The sequence below is a fragment of the Myotis nattereri genome (assembly GCF_964212035.1).
Source record: "Myotis nattereri genome assembly, chromosome: 1".
Taxonomy (NCBI): Eukaryota; Metazoa; Chordata; class Mammalia; order Chiroptera; family Vespertilionidae; genus Myotis; species Myotis nattereri.
The window spans coordinates 21,905,485-21,923,474 of NC_138075.1; the positions used below are offsets into that span (position 1 = coordinate 21,905,485).

Here is a 17,990-nt window from a genome sequence, read left to right on the forward strand (position 1 = left end):
GCAGGCTCTCTAAACCCAGTTTCCTGGCACCAAACACAAGGAGCCAGGCTTGGGGAGCAATCACCCCCCACCCCACCTGACCCACCTTCATCCAGCAGCTCTTTCTGACCTCACCTTGACCCCTCAGCCAGCAGCCCACACCCCAGGGGCAGAGGAGCCCACACTGAGAGCTGGAAGGCAGTCCTGAGTCAGGGGGAGCCAGGCTGCTGGTCCCCACAGGAAGTGAGATGAGGTGATACTGAGGATGGTGACTAAGGCCTCAAAGTCCCTGCCTCTGCAGCCAGAAACTGCAGCCAGGCCAGCCCCAGGAAGCAGAGCCTGTGTAAACATGCCCGGAGGGGTTGCTACATATGAGAAAGGTAAAAATAAATTAAAAGCACCACTGTATCCACATCCCCTGTATCCCTGGTGGTCTCCACAGGCCCCAGGCCTCAGCCAGGAGGGGGAGTGCCGGGGATTGTCAGCTAGAATGATCAGACAGCAGTTGGGTAGGGATTTCATTCTGCTTCCTTCTTCCCAGAGGGCTCTGTGGTGGAACCCGTGGGTTGGAGCATCCTTCTAGGCTTCTGTGCTGGAAGCAGCTTCCCTGTTTTCCTGACCCAAGCTTCCAGCTCCCAGCTCCCTCTCGTGTGTCTCAAGCCCAGTGGTCCACTGGGGCAGGTGGGGCCACTTCTCTGCTGAGCGGCCTGCACGAGGCACTCACACCCAGACCCGGAAATGGCCTCGTTTTCAGCCTCATGCCTCCCGAGTGAGCCGTCCCCGTCTCAGGTGAACGTGGCGACATTAGGACCACCACCCCACTCCCTGAGAGTTGGGATGGGACGGTGAGCCAGGGGTCACAGTAGCCCTTGACTTGCTCTGGCTGAGGTGTAACCAGGGGGCAGGTTAAGTACCTCGCCAGGGACCAGTGATCCACGAGGAACCCCAGGGACTGACCAGCTGGCCTCCCTGCTGGGCCTGGCTCTGGGCTAAGAGCTGCTGGTTTGAAGAGCTGCCAGCCCCTGGTGCCACTCCTGATGGATGCTCCCATTAGCAAAGATCTGCTCCCTCCCTTCTTCTTTCTTTGCTTCCGGAGCAGGTTGAGAACTGCACTCCCCCTACTCCCCTCCACCCCCTCTGGTGACACAGCAGCCATGGAGTCTCTGGTGAGTGTCTGGTCTGCAGGGAGAGTGAGGAACATGGGACGCTGCCCACTCCGGAGCTGCAGCAGCGAGGCCCCTGCCCTGGCCTGGCCAGCCCTGGGGAGCCTAGGACTTTCACATTTCCCTCCTCAAAGCACGTCCCTGCACTCCTTCCCAGCACAAGCTCTCCTCTTCAGAGATTACAAATAGGCATTCTCTTTCATGTTGGTTTTTAAAATTCCCCGAACTGATTGCCAACATTTAAAAATCAGGATATTTCACATGAAAATTCAGAGTTCTGGCCTCTGAAAATCTCAGAAAATCTGGCCATGCAGGGCCTGCACTCTGAGAACAACTGAGCAGCAGTGGCCGCTTTAATGGGGCCTACGCCCTCTTTAGTTTGCCACAGTCCCCACCCAGCCCTGCAGTCCTCCTTTTCATCACCTGCCTGGCCCTGTGAGGTTATCTGAGTTTACAACTCTAGTTCTGGTCCTCCCTTTTCCAGGCTCCCAGCCTCTCTGCAGCCTTATGACAGCTGCCTCTAGCTGAATCAGAGCCTCTCAGTTAAAAGTAACCTTAATGGTCCTCCCATCCAGCTACCTTTCCATAACCTGAATCCTCTCAACCGCTTTCAGACAAGTAGCCATCTAGTCATTGCCTAAATCCCTCCAGCAATAGGGAACTCACTGCTCCCCAAGGCAGCCTGACTCTAAATTCTCCCCAAATCCTTTTCTCACTTACACCGCCCAGTTCTCAGACTCTGCCCCTCCTCAGGGGCCACAATGCACCCTTGCCCTCCACCTCCTGGTTGCTTAAAACTCTAGAACCTTCCCCCAACGCTACCAGCTTCTTTCTACTACCTCTCACCTGCCCGCCAGTTCTCTCATGCCAGATGGGAGGGCTGTGCAAATCGGCTGTTCAGGTTCTTCCCTGACAACAGGCCTGATCATCACTGGGACCCCCAACCCTAACAGGCTGCTAGATGAGGGGAGGTGGACCTGGGCACAAGCATTCTGACCAGGTCTTCATTTCCCCAACAAGGGCTGAGGTAATGGAAGGGGGGAGGAAAAGGGACAGACCCAGGCCTGAGTGTACCACCCTGTCCCCAGCCACAGCTCCTGGGCCTGCCAGCTCTGTTCAGTCCCCACAATCACTCTGAGCCCAGTGCAGATCTGGGCCCTCGGCACAGCCCAGCCCTCTGCAGGGAGCCCAGCTTCAGCAAGAGGCAGATCTGGGCTGAGCAAGAAGGGGTGAGGGCTCGGGAACTCTTCCCCCAGTGGTTCTCTCCTGGGCTCTCCCTCAGCCCCCCAGCAGGGGGCGTGCCAGTGGTGTCAGTCCTCAGAGCACCATCTGTCTAGGCTGCAAGGTCAGAAGGCTCTCCTGGGCCGTGGACTCGCACCCTTGGGGAGATGTCACCTGTGTCATGAGATGGGCCACAGAACTCTCCCAGGATGCTTCCTACCCTGCTTCCTTTTCCCTGTGTCAAGATGCTGCCAGGGCAGGCGGACGTGGAGAAACACCTCCACCCTCTGCCGTCCTGCCACAGGCCTTGTGGGCTGGGAGATTTCCCATACGTGGGATGGACCCACATCCCAGAGTCGCCAGGGGCAGGGGAACCAGCAGAGCCAGCACCCCCACCCCCCTCCCTCAGGCACATGGCAGTTAGTTCTCCCAAGCACAGGCCTGCCAGCCAGTGGCAGGTCCGTCACATTTTTAGTTTTTCCCAAATACCGTAAGCTGTAGTTGTCAAGTTAAAAACTCCAAATAGAACACTGCCTCTCGCCCAAAGTTAGGAGCGTGGCCCCGTGGGAGGGGCAGCAGCCTGAGTGGCTGAGCTGGAACACACTCGTCCTGCCGCTGCTCACCTGCCCCATCACCAGCCCTGCCTTCCCCAGGAGCCAGGCTGGTTCTGGCAGGCGATCCTGGCCCCCCGGAGTGCACAAGGCCGGGTGCTGCCACCCACTTCACACCCGGATCTGGTACCCATTGAGGTCTGGCATGGCTTTGGGCTCGGAAGGCTTCTTCTCACCCGAAGGCCTGCAGGGAGGAGAGAGCAGAGGAAGGAGAAGGGTGAGTGGTCCCTCAGGGATGTGGGGGAGGAGGGAGCAAGTGGAGGCTGCCCCTGGGACTGCCCTGCTCCGTTCTTCACGGTGCCCGAATGCAGCAGCAGAGTCCGCGTGGGAGTTGCTTCTGGAGTCCCGGGCGGCCGGTGCTGTCCAGAGTGTGGTCCCTGAGATCCCTTACAGGCGGCTGCCCTTTGCTGGAGGTCAGCTAATCCGGCCACAGTTGGCTGTAAAAGCTTCATGTGTAAACCTCTGTGAGGGGACCCAGTTCTTTAGATGGAAACGAAAGATGCTGGATATCGGAAGCCTGCTTGGTGCCCCTAAATCCTACCAGACAGGTGGCTCCTGAATGACAAGGGTAGTGAAAGCAAGAACCAGTCTGACAGGTAGGAGACAAATCAGAGGTGGTGGCCTGGCATTTTACTGGGATATTTCTGCCATTAGAGCAGTGATGGCGAACCTTTTGAGCTCGGCGTGTCAGCATTTTGAAAAACCCTAACTTAACTCTGGTGCCATGTCACATATAGAAATTTTTTGATATTTGCAACCATAGGAAAACAAAGACTTATCTTTTTTGATATTTATTTTATATATTTAAATGCCATTTAACAAAGAAAAATCTACCAAAAAAATGAGTTCGTGTGTCACCTCTGACACGCGTGTCATAGGTTCGCCATCACTGATCTAGAGAGAGGTAAAACCACAGGCTCACAGGGGCAAAGGTTACGTCCAAAGCCGCTGCTGTCTGGTGTTCACACCTTTCCCAGCAATATTCTGGGAGAACCTCTGTCTGGCAGGGCCCAGCCCTCCTCTTCTCCCTCCCACAGGCGCTGGCCTCAGACCTCTCGCCAGGGGCCAGGGTGACCAGTGGACCAGTGAGTGCTGCTTTCTCTGGGGAAATGGGACTGCATCGCTGCTGGGAGGTGTCAACACATAAACACACCCACCCACCACCCCAAATCATCTCTCTTCAGCGGGGGCAAAGAGAACAGTGGGAATGAGAAAAGTGGGGTGAAAAGAGGTGGGATCCAGAAGATGAGAGGGAAGGAGAGAGCCTTTTCCTGGCCCCCGTCACTCACCGCCTTTCACTGCGGCTGTTTCTGCGGAGGGGGCTGGACTGGCCCCGCTGTGGGGACGACACATCCTTTTTCCGGTCCTTGGTCGGGGAGGGAGGGCCGGTCCCTTTGCCGATCTGGGGGGGCGGGGGCGGGGGGGAAGCAACACTTGTTCCAGGGCTGCCGCAGAGCCTGGCCTGGCCCGCTCTGTGGAGCACATGCCCCGAGGCTGCACTGGGTGGACCCAGGAAGCTCAAACCACCACTCTGCCCAGTCTCCCCAAACCTGTTGTCTGGGCACTAACGCTGCCAGGGCAGGGGGTCCTCAGCCGGCTGCTCAATCCCAGTTACCCCTAAGATAGTGTGGATGTGGGGGGGTGTCACTGAGCTTTCGTGGTAAGAGACCCCGAGAAAAGGGCCATTTACCCATGCCAGGCAGACATGCCAGCTGGGGAAGCAGCCCATGTCTGAGCTTTGGGCTGGGATTCTACTGCTCCCTTGAAGGTGTGAAGACCTCCAGCAGCAGGAGCCAGGGAGCTGGGCAACCAGCGCTAGGAAGCCGCAGGCTGGCTGCCGCCTGCTCCTGCCCTGGGGGAAGGTCCGTCACCCATAAGGTCATGGCCTCGGGCTGGCAGGGCGGGCTGTGGGGAGCATCTGTGGATGTGAAAGCACTGAGGTCATGGTTTTGGCACCAGGCTGCGGGGAGGGGCAGATCACAGCACAGCAGTGACTGAGCAATGGGGAGGGGCTGAACCCCAGGAAGGGCCTGGCAGGCCCCAGGCGAGGCACCCTCAGTCCAGGGGGACCGAAGGAGAGGCCATGATTCTGTCCACTGTCAAGCTCAGGGGGCAAACTCCGCAGCAGCTCAGCCCCCCTGCTCAGGGGGCAGCAGCCCCTCCCACTCCTGCTCACTGCGGGGAGAGCAGAAGGAACTACTATCTCATTATCTTCCCATGGTCTGACTTCCTTCTTTTTCTGACTTCCTCCTGGTCCTTTTCTGGAGGGCGGGTGTGTGCGAGGGGTCAAGAGTCAGGATGGCTCGGTGGTTGAGTGTCGACCTATGAACCAGGAGGTCAGGGTTCGATTCCCGGTCAGGGCACATGCCTGGGTTGAGGGCTCAGTCCCCAGTAGGGAGCATGCAGGAGGCAGCTAGTTAATGATTCTCTCTCATCATTGATACTTCTCTCTCCCTCTCCATTCCTCTCTGAAATCAATAAAAAAATATATTTTTTAAAATGTAGGGGAGGAAAAAAAAAAAGAGGATGCACAGGGGTGATGGTGCCACTTGTACCCAACCCACCAGTCGCTCCAGACAGGCCCTGACTTCCCACCAGTGGATCTTTACTCAGAGATCGTTATCCTCCTCCTGGAGCGCACCCCACACCCCCCAAGTGTCAAGGCCGCTGCCTCCTGGGGCCTTCCCCGGCCTGCCCGCCTGAGGGACTGTCAACAACAATGACCTCTGAGCGGAGCGAAGACACTGTTGAAACTTCTCACCCACCAGCTCCTCCCACCTCCGCTGGGGTGACAGCCGGGTGGGTGAGGGGTGATGGTATTCCTTGGAGGAGTGTCCCTCTAGGCCAGTGATTCCCAAAGTGGGCGCTACCACCCCCTGGTGGGCGCTGCAGCGATCCGGGGGCGGGGGGGGGGGGGGGTGGAGGTGCGGGGGGGTGGTGGTGGTGGTGGTGATGGCCACAGGTGCATTTGTTTTAACTTTTTTTGTATTACCTTTCTATTCTGAGTTCAATAAATAGTTTCATAATTTCAAACTTCAATGTTTCTAATTTACACCTTTCTTTACTATATTTTACGAAAAAGGTAGAAACATTAATACATATATCTTTCTGTTTAATTGCTATTAAAATTTTAAAAAAATTAATTTCCAGGGGGCGCTGAGTAATATTTTTTCTGGAAGGGGGGCGGTAGGCCAAATAAGTTTGGGAACCACTGCTCTAGGCAGCGGCGGCCCCTGTATCTCCACCCCGGGGAGAGGGCCTTTTGCGCGGCAGGGCGGCGCCACACTGACCTTGAGCCGCATGTCGCGGGCGTGCCGCTCCAGCTCCTTGCGCAAGTCCTCGCGGCCCAGCCTGTCCACGTCCAGCACCGAATGCTTCCACTCGATCTGCTCCACGCTGTGCGGGTCGTGGGACACGCACTGGCCCAGCTTCACCTTCTTCAGCACGTGCCAGCAGCGGCCGTAGGCGGCCTCGTAGTCCAGCACGAGGTCGCTGAGCGTGCGGAAGGCGGGGGGCTTGTACATCAGGTCCTCGCGCCGGCTCATGCCCAGGGCCCCGTAGCGGCCCCCGAAGTTCACCCCCAGCACAATGTGGCGGAAGTAGTTCCCTGAGAAGTAGCTCTTGAAGCTGATGGGGAAGCGTTCCAGGGTGGGCATGCTGTTGGTGAGGTAACTGGCCATGTCAGCTCAGCTAAGGAACGGCCCGGTGAGGCGCAGGGCCAACACGTGGGGGCAGGACTGGGGCTGCACGCCCTCCACCCCAGGGGCGGTCTGGGTGAGCCTCCCCCCGCCCCTTCCTGACACCATGCCTTGCTCACCTCCATATCCTGTTGTCCAGCCTTGAGCCTGGCATACAGTAGGTGCTCACTAAACTGAATCTCTAAGGGGCAGGGCTCTCAGTGACTAGTGGCTGCTGCTATGACGTCAAGCACCGTTCACAGAATAATAGCTAATAGCAAGTCCTTCACTCCAAACCTCAGGGTTCTCTAATGAGTCTGGGCACATGGGATTTATTATATTGTTCTATGTTCACACCAGCTTAAATTTTTCTATAATAAAAGAAAATGACAAAAAAGGGACAAGGCTCCTGCATGAACCAATCAGGTCAGAGAACTGGCCATATGCACCTGCCTCCCCACCCTGCCCTAACTGGAGGCTTATCTGCCCACCTTGGGGCCCAGCCATAGGTCCCAGCTCTGCCCTTTGGGAGGAATGACTGAGAACCCCTATTTGCTTTGCTTTTTAAAGGAAGGAAGCTCCGTTCCAAAGATCCCACCCGTCAACCTCACAAATCACCATACCCTGGAAATGCCAGCATGCTGGCATTCAGCCTGCTTTCCCAGGCTGTTTGGTCCTTGGAAATGGCACAGTAGCCTCTGCGAGACAATGTGCCCTGATCTAGGGGTCAGAGGACAGGGTCACAGTACCCACGTGACGCAAAAGAGAGCTTCCCAGGAAGCCTGGGAAGTGAGCCGCTGAGGCCTGGGGGACCGAGACCCCTCAAGCCCTTCACTTTGGAGCCCAGTTCACGAGTGCTGGGCGAGCGAGCGGGGAGGGCCTGGAGCCCATGCAACCCTCCCCTTCCAGAGTGTGCCCGCCCCCTCCCAGGGCTGAGGAAGGATACATTCCCAGGATCACGGCTTCCAGGCATTTGATTGGTAGAGCCTCTTTGGTCATTTCCTTGGCCAGGTCCATCAGCCTGGGGGCAGGGAGGCAGAGCCATGAGGACAGAGCCTCTAGCCCTTCCCATGGGGGAGTATTAGGAGGGGGCAGGTGGACTAGAAGTGCTAGAACAGAGACCTTCTCCCATCCAAGCTGCCTCAGCTCAGGCCCAGAACCTCCCTTCCCTCCCCCAGGTCCACCCTGAGCCAGAGAGGGTATAAGAAGAGGCAGCCAACTAAGATAAGGAAGGAGGTCCCTTCCCTTCCCTCCTTTCACTTCCTCCTCCCACCCCAGGCTCCTGACCTCTGGGGGTGGGAGCATGAATGGAGCACGCAGTCAGAGGCAGCTCTTTGACAGCCACTGGGGGGTGGGGGTGGGGGTGGGGGTGGGGAAGGCCTTCTGCAGTGGGGTGTGGGGCCGGTGGGAAAGCGTGCCATGGATGCTGGGAACCTTGGCATTGGTCCTGTCCCTTCTGGAGCACAGTGGACGCTCCGGACCCAACCCTGGTGTCTCCAAAGAGCTTGTAATTGATGGCAACTGCTCCTCCACGGCTGGCCAGCTGCCCGGGTCCTGGACATGCATCTCAGGCGGGTAGCCTGGTGACTCCCCAGCCTGTCCTGAACTTGGAATTCAGGCCATTTAAGACAGCCTGTTCCTGAGGCCTGGCTCCTCCTTCCGCCCTGAATGCTGCCTCCAGGTCTAAGAATGCAGCCTGGCCGCTGGCCTTTTCGCCCAGGACAGTGCTGGACTCCTCCACCCACTGAGGCTGGAGCTAGGCCTGTCACTCTGCAGTCACAGGACAAGAGCAAAGCTTTTAGGGTGAGGGAGGCTGGATTCCACCAGGGGGTCATTAAGGAATTTAGCTAATAAGCCACTTAAAGCATTCTTCACTGGAAAGCGAACATGGACAGGCTGTAGGTGGAACAAGATGTAAAATCCACATTAATTTTTAAAACACAGGGTTTTAAGCCCATGGACAGCTTTGGGTGGAGCTCCCAGGCCCCCCAGGCCCAGTGAGGAAGTGGCACTCACTCCTCTCTCCTCTGTCCTGGGGCTTCCACAGGGCCAAGCCAGCCAGGGGTCTACACGCTGGGTGGTGGGTTAGGAAGTGAGAGATGAGGAGGGGTCCCTGCTGCTCAGACACGGGGCCTTGTACTAAATGACCAGAAGAGTCCAATGAGGCAAATGGGGTGACCACAGGTTCCCTGCAATGGGGGGAGCTCTCTCCTGCTAGGCTCACCTCATTAAAAAGAAAACATTAAGGCTTATACACAGGCTTCTACCTGGGGCCACCCTCTGTCATTCCCAAGGCAAGCAGAGGGGCTGCCCATCACCCCCAGCTCAGCATGGGAGCCCGGTGTTCATCTCGGCCCCAGTTCCTCCTCGTGGCATCCTGGGACCCTTGCGGTGTGCGGTGAAGGAGATGGGGCGGTGCAGGGGGACACACCCCTGGGCCTGCTCCCTGGGAGAGGCCGTGCCTGCCTCACAAGCTTCCACCCAAGGCCCCGAGGCGCTGCAACCCGCCGAGGAGCGCTGTCCGCTGTGGCGGGAGGGCCAGCGCGCGCCCACACTTACCCTGTGAGGGGTCTGCTCTTCTTGATTTCAAAGAACTGGGTCCCTGTGTGATTGTACCTGCGGCGCTGGTTAAGGGCTTCCCAGCTTGGTCTGGCAGAAGCATGTCCCACCTCCCCACCCATCCGTCAGACCCTGGGGCCCAGCACTTCCAGGGGTGCAGGCTGGGTCAGGACCCCATAAAGTATTTCTTGAGAGGAACCTGGGGGCGGGGGGCGCTGATCATCTGGAGGGGAGAGAAGGACACAGCACATGTGCCCCTCCTTCCCCACACGGCCCCTCTCTATCCTCTCTCCTCTGTGGTTTCCACCTTGCTCTCCCGCGGCCTCTCCTCCCGGGAAGGGAGCCGTGGAGCAGGCAGCCAGGCCAGCCAGGGCTGGGAAAGTGGCTGGGCTTAGACAGCCGGGAAGCAGCATGAACCTACAGGAAAAAGCTGGTGTGTGTGTGGGGGAGGGGTAGAGTGAGGGGGAGGGGGGACGGGGGGGGGGGGGAAGCGTGGCTACATTGCTGGGTGCTGCTCCTGGGCCATCCTCCTGTTTCAAGGCCGGAATAGCCCCACTGACAAAGGAAGAGCTGGATCCGATTCTCAGTAACCAGCCTGGCTTTCTCCTGCTTAGGGCCCGGCCCTTCCATTTCTGCCTTCCCTGCAGCCAGAGGCGCTGGGGGAGAGAACCCAGGGCATACAGGACAGAGAGCAAGAGGGGCCCAGAGCAGGGAACCCATGGGGTCTGGGCTCGGGGTCCAGCTCTTCATTGCTGGGCAACTGGCCCCCTGCCAGGGAATAAAGAGGCAAAGAACTGGGAGAACATGCCAAGATGTGGATGTCACCTCCTGGAGCATAAAATCCTGTTCCTCTTCTGCCTGTCCCCCCACCCCTGATCCCACTGCCATTAAAACTACTAGTCTTTAAAGTTCCCCTCCCTCCTTCTGCTGGGCTGGATGGACAGCAGAGGAGGTCTGGGCTAGTGGACCTAGACGGGGCCACGGCCAGCAGGTAGTGCAGGAGACATTTGCCCCATCACACGGAGAAGGAAGCGGGTGGCCAGAGTGGGTCTGGCTCGCACCACAGTCCCTGGGCTTGCTTGCATGGGCTGGGCTTGCCCAACTCCAGGGGCTTGAGATGCCCTGTGAGCTGCGGCCTGGGCTATGGCCTGACGCTGCTCTGCAAATACCTCTCCAGCCCAGTCTGCAAACAAGCCCCGCTCAGCCTCTGGACCAGCAGGCCAGCGGGACGGCGGTCGCCCCTGCACTGGGAGGATACTGCAGCTCCCTGATGTAGCGCTGCACGGCTTCCAGGCGCTCAGGGACCGGCGTGGAGGGCGGGAACGTAGGCACAGTCGGTATGGGAATCTGGGGACAGAGAAAGAGCCCTGGTCACAGAGGCAGGCTCCCCAAAGCTTCCAGCCCCCGGAAACCCAGACTGTCCCCCAGAGAAGCCAATGCCGAGGGGGCCTCCCGCCTCCCTCCTACCCCGAGCTTCTCTCCTTGGCAACCCTTCATGGAGGCTCCGGCCAGACCTCCCCCGTGGCCGTGCCTCTCCCTCCGGCACTTACTAGCATTCCTCATGTGGAGCTTCTGTTGATGCTCTGATTTTGTTTTCTTTAATAAATTTAGAAAAACACAGGTTGACTCACTGACTGTTTTGGATTTTAAATAGTCATCGACTCTAAGGCTTAACAAGAATGTCAATATTGCGGTGAAGTTCATTTGGATGTGGGGCTCGTTCTGGTTCAAGTGCTGGATCAGAGCCGGTTTACCTGGTGTCCCATCCCCTCAGGGCCTGCCCTGGGCTGGGGGAGCCCTCCAGCGAGGGATGAACACCCCCAACCCCCGGCAGAAGATGCTACCCACCCTTGTCACGGCACATGGACCAGGCCTCCAGCTGCTACCGGGACTGGACTGAGTCTGTGGTGGCAGGCGGAGGGACACGGGGCGATGGGGCTTGCTGTGGCTCTTCTTGCCACGGTCTAGCCACTTTGGAGGAGTTTCATGGAGGCACAGGAGCCCTGGTTCCCCTTCAAAACCTCCCTTCCTGCCGGCTCCACACCTGGCAGCAGCGCGGTGACCAGGCCACCAGGGTGTCCTCCCACCAGGAGGGACTCTCCAGTGCGCAGCCCAGAAGGGGGGAGATGGGGGCATCGGCAGGCGCCTCCTCATGGCTGGATACTGCAAGGCTGGGGCTGCGAGGAGGTAGGCCAGAGCTGCAGATCCCCGAGGCCGTCCCCTCAGCAACCAGGTGGTCTCCAGGGAAAGGGGCCACCATGCGGGTGTGGGTCCTCGGAGCCCAAATCCTGGCAGTTTGGCTGCAACAAGTCAGCGAGGCCGAGGAGGCTGAGGAACCCTGGCTGGGTCCTCTGAGGCCTCAGAACAGTCTTCTTTGGGCAGAAGAACCAGGTTTATAGGAGCAAGTCCCACTCCTCTGGGCTCCCCCTTGGCTACTGCCAGCTGTGAGGTGGCCTGCGGCTTCCTCACATAGAGTGGCCCCGCCCTCATGGCCCAGGTCCCCACCAGCTTCTCTTCATAGAGCCAGCGGGCTGGGCTGTTGGGAGTCAGTCTGGCGGGCAGGGGTGTGTGAAGGGGAGGGGCAGGGGTGTGTGAAGGGGAGGGGTGAGGCAGGGCTGGGGTGGGGGAGGCTCTCCCTGTAGTGAGGTGCTGAGCCCACAGGGCACAGCCTTTTAAATAGGGAAGTGACACACAATGGTCACTGCACCCCAGATGGCCAGGGGTCCCAGGACAGCCTGTGGTGGACACCTGCTCACTCCAAAGGGCCCGGATGCAGGAGGGAAGGCCGGCAGTGACAGCCCTGCATGAACTTCCTCTCCCCAGCTCCTGGGCCCCTCCTCCCAGGCTGGGCGGCCCCCAGGCTGACACCTCTGTCTGGAAGAAGCTATTCCCCCTTTCACATCACACAGCTGCCTGAACCTGCGCCACCACTTACAGTTGCCGGGGGGTGGGGGGTTCTCTCTTCCTGCCTGACCACCCTGTGCCAATATGCCCCTGGGTCAGGAAACGGGGTGCGGGTGGGAGAGGAATCACTTCGCACTTTACTATACAGCATAGCACCCAGTCTCCTCAGGTGGAAGGTCCCTGAGAGGCCACTGGCACGTCTCAAATGAGGGCACCCCATGATTTCCAGGAGCTGTGGCTGCAGACTGTAAGTGCACCCCCCTGAGACACTCCAAGCAAGGAGAGAGCTGCAGCCCCAGGGTCCTGTGCCCAGGCTCACCCAGGCCTGGGCCAGGAGTGGCAGCACCCAGGAAGACATCCGGGCCATCCAGACAGAGCACCAGGCACTGGCTGCTCCGGGAGAAGGAAATGACTCTGAACGAGCAAAGGACCTGGACTCCCAGCAGGGCCTCAGAGGCCACACCACTGAGGCTTGCTGCAGCCAGCTCTGTGACCCAGGCTGCCTCAGGCAACCACTGCAGACAGCACCACACCTTTCTTCCGAATGGTCACACCAGCACACACCCGCTCAGAAACAAGTGAGCACGTTTCGGTACGTCCAATTGACCAGGCCCACTTTAGGACTGGTAGCCTGGATCTGCCCCATACCCCTCCCCGCTCCCAAATCAGGAGCCAGGAAATGCTTCTCACTGTTGAGGGTCAGGGTGCTTGGGGGTGAGTGAGCTTGGCTTCCCAGACAACTCCTCCTCCACTACCAAGGCCAAGGGTTAGCCTTGCTGCAGGGACCCCTAACGTCCTGAGATCTGTTCGGTCACTCCCCCGGTGAAGACCATTTCAGTCCAGCACAATAGGGAGGCTCGGGGAGGAAGACAGCTGAGTGTGTGGGCCAGAAGCAGGAGAAGCCCAGAGGTTGACAGAGTGGTTCCAGAACTGGACTGTCGCTGTCTAATCCCAGCCCTGCCATTCATTGTCTGGCATCAAGCTCCCTAATGAGTCTGTGCCTCAGATGCCTCTTTTGTGAAAGGGGCACCATAATAGAACCATGGGCACCATAATAGAACCATGGGCGCCATAATAGAACCATGGGCGCCATAATAGAACCATGGGCACCATAATAGAACCATGGGAACCATAATAGAACCATGGGAACCATAATAGAACCATGGGCACCATAATAGAACCAAATTGGGATGCTCATGTCAAGGCCTTAGAACAGGCTCAGGCACGCAGCAAAGCTCAGTTCCTGCTGACGGTCACCGTCACTCCAGCGTGTGCCAACCACTGGTCAGCACATGCTGGCTCGACGTCCAAACTTGTATTCTGTAGGAGCCCCGTGGCCAGAGCCACATCAGCAGGCCTCCAGCAGCTGGCTCGGGGAGGAGTGGCCCCTGAGCTTTCAGAGGCGGTGGCAGCCTAGAACATCAAGGTGAGAGTCTTATGAAGGAGCACAAACTGTCCCTGGACCTGGGATCCTTTTAGAAACCGCTGCCTTTTAACATACCGGTACCATCCTTGTAAAGGATGTTTCTCTGCAGCGCCTGTAGGGTGGCTGCACCCTCAGTCCTTGCTCCATTTGCTGGGTATGAGGGATGTGTTCACCTGTTTCACGTGCTTTTACTTCATCAGCTCCTCCCGACATCCTCGGAAATGGATATTGCTATTATCCCCATTTTATAGCTGGGAAAACGGAGGCACAAGGAGCCTGCAGACCTTCCTCACAGAAGGCATCGTGGGAGAGCCAGGATTTTAAGCTGGTGCCTCTGGGAGAGCTCTCTCTCTCGGTCACACTACACGGCAGGGATGGCAGGAACCCCAGACTCAACAACCCGCAGGGACCATGTGGGTAACAAATGGGGCAGGCGGGCTGGGAGTGAGTGGCGGAGACTGTGGCCAATGGGGGGAGGGGAAACCGCTCCTCAGCTCCAGCTGCCACTGCCATTGTGACTGCAGAGTGTCTGTGCCCAGATCTTCTGAAATGATGCCCGAAATCTGGATCTTCATGTGAAATCTCCCAATTTTAAATTTTAGCTCAAGGGTCTTCTAAAACATTGTGCTGTCCCAACAAAACATCCCCTGGGCCCACCATGGCGTGACCTCTGCAGAGAATGCCAGCTCCAAGGACGTGACCAGGAAGGGCCAGTCCAGTGGTGAGTCCACTCGGATGCTGGCACTGCGGGATCCAACCACTGATGCCTCCCAGACTCCGGGGCTGCTTTCTACTCTGGGCCAAGGCCAAGGAGGAACCCCACACAGACTTGGGTGGGTTTTCTACCTGCAACACTTTTTCCTGTGGTTTGAGGAGGGGAAGTTTTGGATTTTCCCAATCTTCTCACAAAATTCCCGCGACACTACCATACTCCTATTGGCCATGACACACACTCCTCCACCGACAGCTTCAGTCCTTCATTGGTATCTTTCCTATACATGCAGGCTGAGGGTGACATTATAGACCAGTCCCTGATAAACTCATGGATTTTCTTCTTCTTTTTTTAGTCTCCAGAACCATTCACATTCTTTATAACATGGCTTAGACATAAGCAAGATGGCTGGAGAGCTGTCTGCTAAACACCAACTTGTTCATGTGGGAGAAGCGGTGGCTCTGGCCTCATTAGCTCATATGTTCTGAGTGATGAAGGACATGGAAAAGGAAATGAACACCCAATAACCAGTACTGGTTTGAGGCTTCAGTTTGGCAGATGTTTTAGTACAGCCTCTCATTTAATCTTCACCACAATCAACCCCAGGTGACAGGTGAGAAAACTGTGGCTCCGATAGGGTCAAGGGACCTGCTTAAGGTCAGATAGAGAGGTGAGCCATCTGGACCCAACGGTCATATCCTTTGACTCAATACTTTCTCGTCTAGGAATTTATCTCAAGGAGATAACCAGAGATGGACCCCCGAATTTACATTTTAAAATGTTTGTTTGCCAGTGTTCATTTTAAGAATATATTATAGGACAAAACGTCTATCCATAGTGGATTAGCTAAATAAACTCTGAGTTAGTAAGAGGGCAAGCCCTTCAAAATCAACCCACATTTTATTTACCCAGGAAACGTCAGGCAGTTGCTCAAACTCCGGCCTCTGAATTCCCTTTCCCCAGAAGGCAATTCCTCGCGGCTCTACCAGTAACTCGGTAAAAACAAAACAGGACACTTGTCTCTGTCTAATCCACTTGACCTGCCACTCTGCCCAGCCCCTTCCTTCCCACCTGAACCATCAGGGCTAACCTTTGGGTTCAGACCTCTGTCCCAAGAGCTTTTCTTTGGGGATTTCAAGCCTCTGCTTCTTTAATTAACTTGGCCACAGATGTTAGAGAGAAAAATCAGGCATGTGTTTCCACTGTACAGCACGCAAAGTCTCAAGCACCCTTTCACTGAGCAAACACATAAATGCCTGTCTGTGCCAGGCACACAGGAAACCTTGGAAAGACAAAGAGGAATGAGACACAGCCTCAGCCTTCGTGGCTGATACAACTGAAGACAGCCGTCATGTAGGACTTCCAGCCGTGTACAGAAAATTTATTTAACTTTACTCCTCTCCATAGGCCCTCTTAAAAAAAAATATATATATATATATATATATATATATACATACATATATATATATATACATATATATATATATATATATATAATTGCTTTCAGAGAGGAAGGGAGAGGGAGAGAGATAGAAACATCAATAATGAGAGAGAATCATTGATTGGCTGCCTCCTGCTCGGCCCCCACTGGGGATTGAGCCAGCAACTGGGCATGTGCCCTGACTGGGAATTGAACTGTGACCTCTTGGTTCATAGGTCAACACTCAACCACTGAGCCACTCCAGCTGGTTCTTTTTTTTTTTTTTAATTACTTTGTATAGAGTGAAGAAGGAGAGGGAGAAAAACATTGACGTGAGAGTGAAACATCAATCGGACGTCTCCTGTACAACCCCCACCAGGGATCAAGCCCACAACCCCAGTATATGCCCTGACTTGGAATCGAACTGGCAACCTATTGGTGCATGGGACGACATCCAACCAAGCCACACCAGCCAGGGCACGACTAACTGTCCCCATCTAGTGCCCAGCAGAGTAGATCACCTGGAACCCGAAGGCCCAGTTCTACCACTTACTACTGGCTATGGGGCCCTGAGTTCTGACTTGAGTTTTCCTATTTCCCATCTGGAAAATGGGCCTCAACCTGCACTTACTTCACAAGACTGTTGGGGAATTCAGTGAGATAACACATGAAAACGTTTTTTCAATATGTGAAGCCCTGTATCCTCCTTAGTCATTCATTCTCTCTCTGCCCACAGTTCTCTGGATTAGTAAATAAGATGTCAGTCCACATTAGTGTACTTGTTAATCTGCTGCCTTGCCCATAAGGCATGGGCATTTAAAAAAAGACAGAGGAGCTTTCCAGGAAATGGGGCTGTGGGCCTCACAGAACCACCTCAACTGCAGCCGGGAGAAAGTTCTTCTGCAAGGCACAACCTGCCTGTATTTTTAATCTTGCCATGACAGCCCCCTGCCCCACCAAGGAAAGTGTGGCTTTGCTCTCTCAACCTCAACGTCATGAGAACCCGGACCCCCCACCCTGCCCCCGACGCACACACACCCCTCACCTTGGGCAGGTCCATGGCCCCACGGATCCGCTGGGCCACCTTTTCTCCGTCGGGGTGGATCTTGGCCACGTGCTTCCACATCCTTTCCCAGGTGGCCTCGTCCACAGGCAGTCCGCCCCGGTTGACATAGAAGGGGACACCTCCATCTCGCAGGTCCTCTTCCCCTTCCTCCTCTGGCTCATCCTCTCTCTGGGCGGATGCCCCTTCGCTGGTCTCCAAACGCCTGGCCCCAGGGGAGGCAGTGGCGGGGGCAGCACCGCCCCCGATCACCTTCCTCCCTCCTGGCATCCCCAAATCCTTGACAGGGGCGGGAAGGACGTTTCGGAAGGCAGGGAAAAACTGGTGGCTCACAGGAGGCCTCCCACACACCAGCTGCAGAGATAACACATGGCCAAACAGAGTACAGGCGCCTTTAAGAAACCAGGGCGTGGCTCCGGTACAATAAAATACTACTCAATAAGAAAATTAAAAAAAAATCAGTGCCTCAACGTGCAGTGGGGACAGAAGGGTTAGTGGTCGGGGGTCATCCTTAGAGGCCTGGTGCTCTTTGAAAAAACGGGGTAAAGAGGGAACACCCCAACGTGGCAGCCTTCAGAAAGCACCCCCATTTGACAGCGAGCACAATGACTGGCAGCAGTCTGGGCTTGCAGAGAGAACAGTCCGGGGAAACTGAGGCCGCCGAGAGGGCCAAGGCACGGATGCCCACGCTGACTGGGCCCCCCAGGTGCTAGTTTTGGAGAGAACAAAGTCCTCCGCAAATCATCGCACGCTCACACCTGCGCGCGCTCCTGGGCTGGGCGGTACCGAGGCGACTTCAGGCCGCATCAGCTCGGAGCCCGGACCCCCAAACCCCCGACCCGGGGCGGCGGGGGGGCGCGATTTCTTCACCGTGATTAGTCCGGGAGCCAAGACTCGCAGCTGGCGGGGTGCGGGGAGGGGGCACGCGCCGACGCGCACATTCCACGCCCGCAGCCAACTCCCCGCACAAAGTGGGCTTTGTCTCTGCCCTGTCCCCTCACTCCCCGGACGCTGCAGCCGAGCCCCCAGGAGGGGGAAGGGCGGGGCGGGGCACGCCGAGGCTCGGCGGATCCGCAGCCGGGCACGTCTCAGCAGGCGGCAAGCCGGCCCCCTGCGCGGCGCGGCGCCAGCCCAGCCATCGCGGGGCGCGGGTCCCTCTCCGGGGCCCGGGGTTCCGCGGCTTTGCCCCGTGCGGCGCGCAGGGGCCAAGCTGAAGTCACCGCGCTGCAGGCTCCGGCTGCTGGGTCGCCGCCCC

General features: G+C 57.1%; 1 protein-coding gene across 1 annotated transcript; it reads right to left on the reverse strand.

Annotated features, from left to right (window-relative positions):
• Positions 1–2,843: 2,843 nt before the first annotated feature.
• Positions 2,844–17,701, reverse strand: VASH1 (vasohibin 1). Its single transcript, XM_081093785.1, has 7 exons — positions 16,718–17,701; positions 10,469–10,557; positions 9,211–9,267; positions 7,598–7,672; positions 6,265–6,646; positions 4,264–4,376; positions 2,844–3,158 (listed from the first exon to the last, which is right to left on the reverse strand). Exons 1-7 carry the CDS (start codon positions 17,003–17,005, stop codon positions 3,086–3,088), a joined length of 1,077 nt encoding a protein of 358 aa, XP_080949911.1. The 5' UTR covers positions 17,006–17,701; the 3' UTR covers positions 2,844–3,085.
• Positions 17,702–17,990: the final 289 nt, after the last annotated feature.